We start from the raw sequence: 13,727 nt of genomic DNA on the forward strand, positions 1-13,727 counted from the left end.
ATGTTCAAAAATGGTCTCAGCAGAGAAAGCAGACACCTAGAATATGTAAGCGAGTGCAACAATCCATTAGATAGCATTTAGAATCTCATATTGGAGCTAATGGTAGACATTTTGAGGATTTAATTTAGCCACCAGAAGACCAACATTTGAAGAGAAAAAGTAATTGTAGAACCAAGCTCAAAGAGAGCAAGAGAGAGAGAGAGAGAGAGAGAGGGGAGACGAAGTGGGCATATAACAAAAATGTGTCTGCAGCTAAGAAGAAAATAATAATAATAATAATAATAATAATAATAACAAAATCAACCATATGTATATATGAATGTTTTTTACTTCTTTTTGAATCCTCTATCCATTCCCCTCAGGTTGCCCACATATTAGTTAACATATGTACGGAAAAACAGTTGACCTAAAATATAACCTTACGACACACCATCTATAATGCTTCAAATTCTGAGTATCTGTTGTTATGTGATTATAGTTTCCATCCTTGTGACACATGCTCTCGAGGTGTGTCATGATGATTGGTTTTATCAGTTAAATCCTAACTGGGAACATTGTAATTCATTTAGGCATTAGACCATATCCATATGCATCTAGAAGAAAAACAACATCCAAAAAGAGAACTTGCAATTACATGAGATGAAGAGAATATCTACTTATGTTTTGAACTCAGTGATGCTTTCATCCAGCAAAAGAAAGGGGATTTAAGATGTGACTTATTCAGGAATTGATCAAGATGGTATTCAGACATACTACCTGGGCTGCTCAGACAAACACTAGTAGACTCTGAAACAATACATGATAAGCAATCTGTGATCTCTGATAATCTTGACTACTGAGCTTTGATAACACAAACGGAATGAGAGCATTGCTGAAGTACTTAATATTGCAACTCGTCAACAATGACTACCCAAAAAAACTGCACACAATACAAATTCTAAATAACAAATGTTGCAATGTTGACAGAAAAACTACAAGAATTTTGTCTTCAGGTCTTATTTACTTCTAGCTTTTTTCCCTCAAAAAAGTAGGTTTCCATATCATCAGTATTTGCCATTTCTACAGCTGTGTAACAAGTAACACACAAACAAGTCTATTTTTATTGCAACTTGTCCTTCATATTGGTTTTGTTGTTTCAATAACAAGTGACAAAAAGATAATGTACATGTCAATAATGGCTCTTTACAGTAATAAGAATAAGCACTTCATCCAGTATCTAGAACTTTGGAAAAATATAACAGAATATTACTACAGTCTATGTAATTCTATGTTTAGGATCTGATAGGTTCATAACTCTCACCTATAACAATCTTTTGGTTTTCAAACTGTAAGTTACTTATCAGACTTTTTTATCATTGTGTAGCATTTACTGCTGAGTAATTTTTTTTCAGCGCCCTATAATTCCTATTATTGTCATTTTAGCCTTAGTACTGGAGTTTACTAAGGCAATGAAGGTTACTGTCCCCATTAACATTTGGCAAAAAGAGAAATGGGCCAACGTAATCATATATCAAACCTCAAAACAAATAGCAGAATTCCGAACAGATTAATTCATGTCCGATTTCAGTATGTGATCCAAGTTCTGATGCTACGCCACCATGAAATAAAATCAGGTGTTAGTTATATATTCTGAGGCAACAGTACATAAGCTGTACGCAAACTTGAATTAATTGTAACAAATGTGCATATTTTTTACTTTATACTTTGTCTGTGTGTGTATGTAGATATTTCAAACATAAAATTCTTAGTTACAGATCAGTTATTCTCGAAACTGTCATTCAAAAGAATGTAACACACACGCACACAAACACACACACCTTTCACTGACATTTCAAAATCAGCAGTTTCTTAATTTTTTTTAGTAGTACGTTATTGTTATCGTAGCTGTCTTTCGTCTGCTGGACAGTTAATATTTTGTTATAGTTGTTATTTGTATATAATATGTTATAGAATGGAGCAGTCGAGTGTTTCGAAAGCCTTTTACGTGATGTCAGCGTAGAAACCACAGAATTTGCAATGCTAAATTGTACCAAATTATCAGCTTTGCTGCAGGCGACGGACATACATATATAAACATGTGCTACTAACAAAATTAAAGGAACCCACTGACGGTGGCGAAACGTCACTTAAAAGGCAGAATGCTTTTACAATAACATATCCACATGAAATGTGACCATATGAGCAACCAAATTATTGAGGTTCTTAAGCGTTTCTGAAACACTGCGGAGCACGTAACTACATGCACGTTTTTATGTTATTACAATCTGTATGCAAAATAGGGTCGTTGGCTTTTCGTCTTTTCTTCATCACATTCTGTAACTACTTCCAGTGTGCCGCTGTCACAGAATAAGCAAAGAATTCTGCAGCTCAAAATATTAGAATGAAATGACAGGATATATTTCCAGTATCTGGGCTCACAAACTGTGGTTCATGAATGATGACGAACTGATGTTTACGACACAAGTGATGGTTTGTCAACAGCATATCCCCCGCTACATGACACACGTGTTCTATTCTTAAACAAAAGTCATATAAAGGTTGCCATCTCTAACAGGTTTCTAAAGAGATAACGACCAATTGCATGATAATAATTGTACTCGCAGTTCTGTGTTACATGTGCGCTACTCCTCCGTTTACGACCACGTCATTCTCAATACGCAAAGTTAACAAGCGCGTGTCAGTACGACGTACGTAGTTCGGGTTTGTGACAAGTCAGCGCTGGAGATCTAATCAAAGTATATATGAACTGCTTACCGCGCAGATAGTCCAGTTGAATTTTGTTTCTGCTTGCAGCTGAGCGTCAGCATGGAAGGCTTAATTAAGAAAATTATTTTACTTTTCCTGACGCCAGAATGTTTCGACGAGTATTTTGTAAATTTCAATTTTTTTCATGGTAGGTATCATTTTGTTAACATGAAAAGTCCTACAAGACATTTGCATTAATTGTTACTGGACATTGTTTAAACTTAAAGGTTTCTGTACGATTGTATGAAGTGTACGTTGAGATGTAAACCTCAAGTTGTCGTTGCTTACAGATGGTCATATTAGAATCACTTTTTTCGGTATTATGGTTTTGTCAATTTTGTTGTTGTTTTATGATGTGTTATACTGAGTGCATTATTATTGTTTTCAGTACCATGCTTGAAGGCAACAATAAGCAAAGCCCTCGGGTTGGTCATAATCGCTGGATCAGTTATGGGTATGATTAATTTTCTTCATACTTATCGTGTTGTGCTGTTGTCGAATAGTCAGCCGCTTGCCTGGATGAAGTTGTGACACCGGTATCTGGAAACCGTACACTTTACCGTTTGAGCACTGTGGGATTAGGCCTACATATTCTTACCGTGTTTTATGTATTACACTGTAATTAACGTGTTTTGTTGGAGCTCCTTACGGCTTTGCCACGTATGTGGGACGTGCGAAATACAGATTTCTTGTCATGAAAGTGCCCGTGAAGACCCTCAGTATTACTTGACTGAGAAGTTCATTTTAATATCTACAATCCCATGTATTCTGTATTTTTTCACATTACAGATGCTTTGTGCATGCAAAGCTGTGCTTATGTTGTTACACTCTGTCATGGTTTGACACTGTTCATACAGTGATGACACCCCACCAGTTCTTTACTGCCAAGCACATAATATTTTGAAGAAAAGATTTAAACTAGATGTAATCCTGTCAGTGACTGCTTTGAAAGTTTCACAAGATTCACTGCCTTATACAGTTGCTAGTCGATTGCTGAGCTCAAATTAAATATGAAACTTTGTACAGTGGTCATGTTCACTGGAAGTGGTATCATTTTCATAACATGTGTGCTGTGTTAATTTTGGGTGAGGTATGTGCCAAGACATTGACTATATTTGCTTACAAACGGAAAGTTTTATTTTCCAGCAATGGAGATCAGATTGATAGCCTACATGAAATTATTGAGAGTTTTGGAGTCGAAAATACTCTAAACAGTTCATGGCGAAACAGGATATGCGACCAGGGCAATGTATCATGCACTAAATGTATAGAATTTAGTCGACAGATTTTTCTCAGCAGGTTACCTTCCATTACGAATGTAGGTGCACTCAGTGACTGAAATCTAATTTATAAATGATAGAGCACAGCAATCAGTGTCCGTGCCTAGCTATTAACAGTGCACTATTTTCTAGTCTCAATGCATATCAGTTCCCTGTCGTTTGGGTGTCATCACAGTTCTTTGAATACTAATGTGACTGTCTGACAGTAGTATTTGAAGAATTGTGACTGACACCCAAACAACAGGGGACTGACATGCATTGAGAATAGACAATAGTGCGTTGATAATAGCTAGACACTAGCTGAAATCTGGATTTGCCAAGTGAAACCTGCAAAAAAGGACACTGGTTGCTGTGCTCTTATCATTTATGGAAGAATTTTTCTCTTTTATTATTTAATTAGGGCCTACTTGAAGCAGCAAGGTTCTACAATATGGTCTGTACTTTTACCACAAATCTCTTCTCTAATGGTCACTTAAATTCTGTGTGAAAGGTAATTTGCTCTTCAGATAATCCTCATACAGAAAATGTATTTTTTATGGTCGTAAAATTGTTTATGCATTAGACCCCATCAAAATCTTGGTTGTGGTTAGGCTTGAGCTATAATGCAGCCTGAAGTCTAGTTTAGATTGGAAGGTGACAATTTGGTTGTGAGCTGGCAAAGCCAGCAAATGTAAAAGCAGAAAATCCTGGGTTGTGGTAACCTACTGACTGCTAGCGAAGCCTAATGTTCACATCTGTGCCAAATTGAAAAATGCAAGGGGGATCCAATATGTAACTTTTACCGTCCTTATAGTGAGGTATCAGGTGGCCATGTGTAAATGTATGAATGGCAGAGAACCTTGGTCATTCACTTTTTTTTCTGGTTTAAACTGACTTGCATATTGCTTAGAACACACATCCACTGCAATGAGTGCTTTTCTATTGTAATAACTTAGTAAGTGTTCTCATTCCAACCGTGGCTAGTACTGAGGATAACAGCTTACATATACATCAGTATATATAGGCTACTCTGCAAGCAACTATAAAGTGTGTAGTAGAGGATAGGCCTGTTTTACTTTGTACCAATATTAGCTACTTCCTTTCATCTTCCAATGACATGTGGAGAATGAAAGTAGTAAAGTAATTCAAGAAAGACTACAAATGTGCTCCTGTCAATGCCATTATTTCTCTGCCTCATTATCTGCGTTGCCTTTCTCTTCTGAATCCCACCATCACATTATTGAGTGAGGTCCGTGTGATATATTTCCAGAATGCTGAAGTAGTGATTTACAATTGGTTCCAGTGTATTAGTAGATGGTATTTAGTTCCCTTAACTAGTGTCATGCATTTTCTCCGAATCCCTGGAACTAACCTAACTGTTCCCTTTACCTTACCGTCTTGTTACACATTTGTTTCATTATATATCACTCTGGAATATTATTAGTAGGTATTTAGGAAATACGGAAGCGTCCGATCCCGCCCGTCTGCTTTGACCCATGACGTCACAAATATGGCGGAAACGACCATAAACCACGATTCCAATATGGCGCATATAAAGTCGTTACGTACACATTATGAGGATGAAAATACATCGAAAAACAAACACACACACACACACATTCCACAAGAAGCCTAATGACACTAACGGGACAAGCGCAGGAAATAGGGGGTTTTTGGGTGGGGACAAACTAAATATAAACAAATTTAGACACCCACCTCCATACAAAACCACGCAAAATAACGAAAGAAACCGAAATCGCAAAACTCCCCAAATACCACTAGACACATCACCTGGAATCGGGCACTTCCCTTGACCTATATAGCTCAACAGCAGCTCCCGATCCCATAAATTAGGACCTAACACTTCCCTTGACCTATATAGCTCAAAAACATTTCCCGATACCAATACCAACATTCACAGCCACACATTGGGATCGAACACTTCCCTTGACCTGTTATCATTACGACATCTCCACATACACCCATCCCTGGTCCGAGACGCCGGAACTTTAAGTAAGCCTCATTTCTCCGTGACATACTGAACACTACACGACTTCATCCAAAAATCTGAATAGTTGAAGAAATTTTATTAGAGACAACGTACTGTCCCCCATCATAGCCGACTACCGAAAACTGTTGACCCTGTCAGTCATATCCATACCTACCAAAGACATAAAAAAAGCAATTTACCAAAATTCACACACAACGCCACACTCGCAAACTAAACCAAAAACATAACCTAACACACCACCAGAGAGCACCACCGATCGCATCAAAACGACACCTACAAACACGCCACTCTCACAAACTAAATTCCGCGCCGTTGTGACGTCACACACCACAACAGCCTTACGTCACGAGTCAAAGCCGACGGGTGGGATCGGACGCTTTGGTCGATCCAGTATTTAAAATGATACTTTTGTCTCTACATATGAGCAGGCTTTATATGTTTTTATCAAGCTGAAAATTCAGTTGATGACAATGTTAAAGTTGCGAAGAGGCAAATGTGTTTGAATAAGCCTATGTCTCACAGAAAATGAGGTCTTAAAATGTTGTGGATACATTTTTGTGAAACATCAGGAATTTCTTATAGAGGTTTTGCGAAGTCAAATTGTTGAGCACTTCTGTAAAACTCTGCTCTACATTGAACAAACCTGTAGCCTCTCCTCACCGTACTGTTTCACTGAGGAGCTCTGGTTTTATGTAGTTCAACAAATGAAGTTATTGTATCACAGGTTTTAAAAATGGTTGAAATTACTTGATAATTATTTTCGCATATCTGTAAGTGATTCCTCCAAGATGTATGTAGTGATTGAATGATTAAAGGTGTCTTACTAAACAAAGAAAGCTCTATTTTTATGTTTAATGTAGTGTAGATCATCACCTTACCCTGCCTCATAGAGAGGACAGTCTGTCAGATCACATACTCCTGCAATTTTCTTCTGGTCCTTCCAGATAGGTCATGCTTCATGTGCTCTTTTTTTAAAAGGGGGGGGGGGATCACATTGTAGTTTAGCAATAAATATATGACTTGCCATATCACAAACTTCAGTGGATGGTACCAATTAAGGACATCTCCCTGCATAATGCTGACATACATAGAATGCGTGTTGTAAAAATGTCAAGTATAAACATCTGTTTATTCTGCATACTCTGTGATCCAATGATTGGGGTCAGTGCCACGTATGGGCTCTTTAAAAATGACTGAATGGCACAGAAACCCAAAAAACTCTAACTTACATACCACAGTATGTTTGCATATAGTTACTGTTCAAAGTAAATTACTTCACATAATATTTTACCAGGTTTTGCAATCTTTTGCCAGACAACTCACTAGTTTATTGGTACTAGAGTGTTAGGTATTAAACAAGTCATTTATATTTGCAAGGGAAACATATCCACTGGTGTCAAGTGAAGTAGGCTAATTTAGTTTGTTGAAAAGTGGTGACTGTGTTGCTCTTTAGAATTCATTACACCACATTAAGATTATCTTGAGCACAAAAAGGGGTGCACAATGCTGTAACCAAAATTTTTGAACACTTAGACTGTGGTATAAAATGTGTGCCAGAAAGCAAAGTGATATCTGAGAACACTTGCAAATCATCAAGAATTATTTACAAAATAATTTGTGATGTAAATATAAAATGACTAATTGCACATCATTAAGATTTATTGTGTAAATGATCCATGGAACCTGAAACTAACGAAGGAAGAAAAAACACGTGCCATACACTGGTCAAGATAAATGTTGGCACTGTGTTTTTTTTATTCAGACACTGCTAGTACTCAATCTCTTTGAACTCAGTTTAAAAAATATGTAATGAGTTTGTTGCCGAACAGTCTATTTACATTGTAGTTCTTAATGAAGTGAAGTGGTAAAAGTACAGTTACTGTATGTACTGCTGTCTATCACATCATCCAGGATCTGAAATATCTTCCCTTCCACACACTCCACCAGGCTATTTTTTTATAAACCCTTCCTTCTTTCTTAATATATGTTCAGTCCAGTTTCTTTTCCTTCTTTTTATTACATTCATTATGTATCTTTACCCTCTCACTTTTCTCAGTACTCCTCATTTTGCATTTTATTCATCCAACCTGTTTTTTCCTTCCTCAATGTCCATGTTTCAGCACCACGCAGGAAGACATACTATAAAACATTTTATTAGTCTTTTCTTCAAATCGTTGGCTGTATTGCTGCAGATAATTCTTCTGTTCTTAAAATTTGCCATTTTTGTTGTTGCCTTCCTGAATTTAATTTCTGTGCTGCTCTTCCAGTCAGTTTCTGTCCTGTTTCCTAAGTACCTAAAGCTTTGCACATTTTCTAATATTTTTCCATTCAGCATCATTTCTACCATTTTGCCTCTCTCCTAGAGCCATTACGGTACTTTTGTTTTCATTGTATTGATTTTCATTCCATATATCTTTCCTTTAGCATCAGTCGTATCCCCTACACTGCGTAACTGTGTTTTTCATCTGTTGCTAGAAGGAGCCTCTCGTCTGCTAACATCAACCACCATATTCTTCATCCTCCCCTCTTATCACCTAGTGGCAGTAGTCAATCATGTTTTCTAAGTGTAGCAGCCTTCTGCAACCATATGGCTAGTTTGTAGCTTACAATTGAATTCCTGCCAGAGAGTTCATTGAACCACTTTCAAGCTCGTTCTGTAACACTCCGCTCACGAACAATATGTGGGAAAAACTAACATTTAAATCTTTCTGTGTGGTCTCTGATTTCTCTTATTTTATTACAATGATCATTTCTCTCAATGTAGGTGGCCACCAGTAAAATATTTTTGAATTTGGAGGAGAAAGTTGGTGATTGAAATTTCATGAAAAGATCCTGCCGCAATAAAAAATGCCTTTCTCTCAATGTAGGTGGCCACCAGTAAAATATTTTTGAATTTGGAGGAGAAAGTTGGTGATTGAAATTTCATGAAAAGATCCTGCCGCAATAAAAAATGCCTTTGTTTTAATGATTGCTACCCCAGTTTGTATATCATATGTCTGACACTCTCCCCCCTATTTCGCGCTAATACAAAACGAGGTGCTCTTCTTGAACGTTTTTCAGTGTCATTCATTAATCCTATCTGATGCGGATCTCATACTGCACAGCTGTACTCTAGATGAGAACAGAGAAGTGTAGTGTAAGCAGTCTGTTTAGTAGACCGTTTACATCTTGTAAGTGTTTTGCCAATAAAACACTTTGCTTTCCTCACAACATTATCCATGTGATTGTTCCAGTCCTCCCCTTATTGATTGTTCCAGTCCTCCCCTTATTTCTTTTCTAAGTTCTATCCAGTTTATATTTTTCTCCTTGCACTTTCATGCACACTTTTTGATTTAAATTTAATGAGTTTAGAAGTTGTCAGATTTTTCAGCCACTCTTCATTTCCTAAGGTATGATTGCAAGCTTATTCCAGTCCACATGTTTTCTGGGCCTGTAAAACAAATGTATAGGTATCTTACCTTTTCAATGCACTTCAGAAATTTTGCAGAAGTCTTACTGCATCTCTTGTGCCTGTATTCCATCTAAAACCAAATTGGTTTTCAGCCAGATTCTCCTCCATTACCTTTGCCAGTCTTTTGTTAATGATTCTTTACATAACTTGGGCTGCATGTGAAGTGAAGCCGATTGTCCTGAGCCCACTGCATTTCTTGGTTCCTTGTGTCTTTGGTATTGGATTAATTATTGTTGTCAGGAGGTCCTCTGACCATTGACTATTGTCGTATATTTTGTTACATAACCTGAATATTTCTCATGCTCTGTCTTTGTTCAAACATTTAAATAATTCATCTTGTATTGTATCTGTACATACTGCTTTCCTATTTTTCATTGCAGCTATTACACTCTTTACTTCTTTAATTATGATTATCAGTTCTTTCTCATCATCATCCACTTTGTTCAAGAATACAAATTCCAGGGTTGTTAGCTTTGGTCTGTGTCATACAGATCTTTTAAATAATGTTACCATTCAAGGGGAGCACCCTCATGATATTTGTACACTGCATTTCATCTTCAATGCAAGTTTCCACAATAGCATTTTCTGCTCAGTTTTGAGCCCATGTTGTAATCTTTACTCTTTTGTACAGTAAATCATATCTTCCCTTCCCCTCCAGTTCATCAGTTATGTGACACTCCTCTTTTTATCTTTTTTTCCTAGCCTACTCTGTTTCTCTCCCTAGTTTGTTATTCAACCTTCAGTAAATCTTTCTTGTCCTGCGTCTTCATTGTTCTTGTTGATGAATTTCCTTCTCTTCTCCATCTTTGAAATCATTTTCTTTGTAACCTGTGATTTTTTTTTTTTTTTACCATATACATATTGTACTACCTTTGTACCCCGTTTTTATGATTCCTTCTTTCAGAATATTCCAATACTGATTGCATTGTCAGCTGGAAGTGACATAACTTGGGCTGCATGTGAAGTGAAGCCGATTGTCCTGAGCCCACTGCATTTCTTGGTTCCTTGTGTCTTTGGTATTGGATTAATTATATTCTTTCAGAATATTCCAATACTGATTGCATTGTCAGCTGGAAGTGACTTGCATTAAATATTATACCAGAGAGGTACAAGTAATCAAATAGTGAGCAAGTAATGTTATAAATTAAATGCTTAGTTGCCACCACATTACGCCAACGGCCTTACTTCCGTGGTAACACCAGTTCCCGTCAATTCACAAGAGTTAAGTGCCATCAAGCTTGGCTAGCACTAGGATGCGTGACCGTCCGGTGTGTCAAATGCTGTTGGCAGATGGGGTGCACTCAGCCTTTGTGAGGCAAATTGAGGAGCTACTTGATTGAGAATTAGCAGCTCTGGTCATGGAAACTGATAACGGCCAGCAGAGTGGTGTGCTGACCTCTTGCCCCTCCAAATCCACTTCCAGTGATACCTTATAGGCTGAGAATGACACGGTGGTCGGTCGGTATCATTGGGTCTTTCGAGACCTGTTCAGACGAAGTTTAGTTCAAGTAGGCGCCACATTACAAGAACTTCAGGAAAAAAAGTGCTCGTTTTAGCGAGTGTTACTCAAACACTATTACAGGTGGCCCTTTTGAGAAGTGAGAGTTCAGAATTGCCAGAATATTGAGGAATAATTTTTTAGTGAAAATTCATCAATGGTTATGCCAAGAACCATATACTCATGAAAGCTAAATTTGCAGATCCCCCAAAGAAATTAATAGTTTTCCAAAAGCAAAAATGTCTGTGACAGTTACTTAGGCAATAATTAGACTTGAATTTTGAACATTTCTTCTTATAATTAAATTTCTTTATGACGTAAGTGTCCCTGTGGTATTACCTGTATCAACTTTCTCAAAACTGGCATACTTTACACAGTTAAATTTATTGAGCTAGTGCACCAACTCTTGGGTATATAGCTTAACAATGCAACGAAAGACATTACCACAACAATACATCCTCATTGCAGATTTGATAACCTTGACTGAAGGGGATCCTGAACGATTGCATATTGAGGGCAAAGAGTTTGTGGAATTATCTGTAACTTGTGTAGGCACATACATACGGAGTCTGAAGTGACAAGGTGAGGACCACCAGACCACTTGGTGTGGAGTAACCCACTAAGTGACTTGGGCTACTATGCAAAACTTAAAATCAATGTGGCAGCACTGGGTATGGAATACAGTTCTAGTGTGCGTATTCGTGGGAACATTATTTCTGTTTTGTGATGATTGCGTAGCTGCTACATCATTACCATAGGAAAGAAGATTGCAGTACGTATTACTGTAAAAGGAGGTTGTAGCAGTTAATCTCGTGCAAGAGAACTCATTGTGCAACCATATATTATCAGAATTGTGTAAACAATTTGCATAAAATGTATGTGCAAATTATCTTAGATTAATCCAACAGATTTTAATGAAAATGGGCCAGTTATGAAATATGAAGTATTTTTGTCCAGAGACTTAAAGAATGCTTGAGATTCCTCCAAGAATGTGTTATAAGAGTACTGTCACTGTTATAGTTATTATTGTATTTTCAGTTGTGTTGAGTTACAAACCGGCAAATTGCATCAGACATATGCTAGAGGGATTAATTACTTGTCATTAGGTGATAAAATTACTAAATCAGTTACAAGTCTACCTCCTGTTCTGCAAAAGCTGTCTGTGTCCAATAGAAGAGATTTGTGTAATTTTCCCTTCTCTATGACTACAATCATATAATGCATTTTCTTTGATCGAACCTAAGATTCAATTTTTCATTGTTTCCTTGTAATAGCTTTTGGTAAAGCAGAGAATTACTAATGGTATTCTATCAATGAAAAGTAGATGTATGATGGGATACATTTACATAACCACTCCACAAACAGATGTACAGTGTGTGGTGGAGAGTACATTGTACCATTGTTATTGATCTTCTTTCCTGTTCCATTCATATATTGAGCGAGAGGAAAATGACTGTGTGTCATAATTTCTCTTATATTATATGATGGCATTGGTGTAATGCCAGCACAGTTTTGTTCAAATAAAGTTTTTTTTGCTCATACCTCTGACTAGTTGGATGTGGCCCACCATGAATTCCTATCCTGTGCCAGCCCCAGCTCATAGCACCACCTGCACCCATTGTGCTCAATTATGTGTTGTATATGTTCAGCTGTCCATCTCCCTACAGTTTTTACCCTCTACAGCTCCCCTAGCATCACAGGCATAGTTCCCAGATGTCTTATACGTCGTAGCATCCTGACTCTTCTTCGTGTCAATACGTTCTGTTCTTTCCTTCCTTTTTCAGTTCTGTGGAGAACCTTCTCATTCCTTATCTTATAAATGCACATAATTTTCAACATCTTTGTATAGCACCAAATCTCAGATGCTTGGATTCTCTTATTTTCTTGTTTTTCCACAGCCCATGATTCACTATCATACGATGCTGTAGTTGAAATGGACATTCTTAGTAATTACTTCCTCAAATTGAGGCTGGTGTTTGATGCCAGAAGGCTTCTTTTGGCCTGGAATGTCCTCTTTACCTGTGCTGGTCTGCCCTCCTTGCTTCGTCTATCATGTGTCCCCCCCCCCCCCCCCCCTTCTTCCAAGATAGCAGAATTCCTTCACTTTGTCTACTTTCTGGTCCCTAATTTTGATATTAAGTTTACTGCAAGTAACGTTTTTGCTGCTTCTGCTTGTCTTTTTCATTCTTTGGTGTACACTCAATTCATGTTCTGTATGCAGCAAACTATTCATTTCGTTCAACGGGTCCTGTAATTCTTCTTCACTTTGATTAAGGATTGCAGTGTCATGGGCAGATCTTATCATTGACATCCTTTCAACCCAGATTTTGACTCAACTTCTAAGATTTTCTTTTATTTCTGTCATTGCTTCATCGTTTTATACATTGAACAACAGTGGTGAAAGACTTCACCCCATCTTATACCTATGTTAATCCGATCACTTTGTTCTTGGTGTTACAATCTTGTTTGCTACATTCTACATTCGCTCAACAGGATTTCGCAAGAACTACATAGTCTTTCTTCCAAGGATTCCCATAAAAGTTCCCCAAGCATTTCTGGTGCTCTTCTTTACAAGTGCTAAACCAACCTTTCATGAGCCTAGTGGTGCCCTCTGAATTCGTTTAGTGTCAGTTGTCATGTCTACTTGTAACTAAAATGATCATTGTATTAATAAGGTACATGACAATAGAAAGATGATTAGAATTGCTGTACTGCAAGTACTTTTTTGTCTTTGAGAAATTATTGTGTTGTGATAATCCTGCA

The 13,727-nt window shown here is 37.4% G+C and overlaps 1 protein-coding gene across 1 annotated transcript in view; it reads left to right on the top strand.

The window, feature by feature from the left end:
• Positions 1-2,723: 2,723 nt before the first annotated feature.
• The window catches only part of LOC124593701 (mannose-P-dolichol utilization defect 1 protein homolog), a 391,941-nt gene continuing 380,937 nt past the window's right edge, over positions 2,724-13,727 (top strand). The window contains exons 1-2 of the mRNA XM_047132006.1: positions 2,724-2,893; positions 3,134-3,199. Of these exons, the coding sequence (XP_046987962.1) occupies positions 2,806-2,893; positions 3,134-3,199 (154 nt within the window). The 5' untranslated portion in view covers positions 2,724-2,805. The remainder of the gene's footprint in view (positions 2,894-3,133; positions 3,200-13,727) is intronic.

The sequence above is a fragment of the Schistocerca americana genome, chromosome 2 (assembly GCF_021461395.2).
Source record: "Schistocerca americana isolate TAMUIC-IGC-003095 chromosome 2, iqSchAmer2.1, whole genome shotgun sequence".
Lineage (NCBI taxonomy): Eukaryota > Metazoa > Arthropoda > Insecta > Orthoptera > Acrididae > Schistocerca > Schistocerca americana.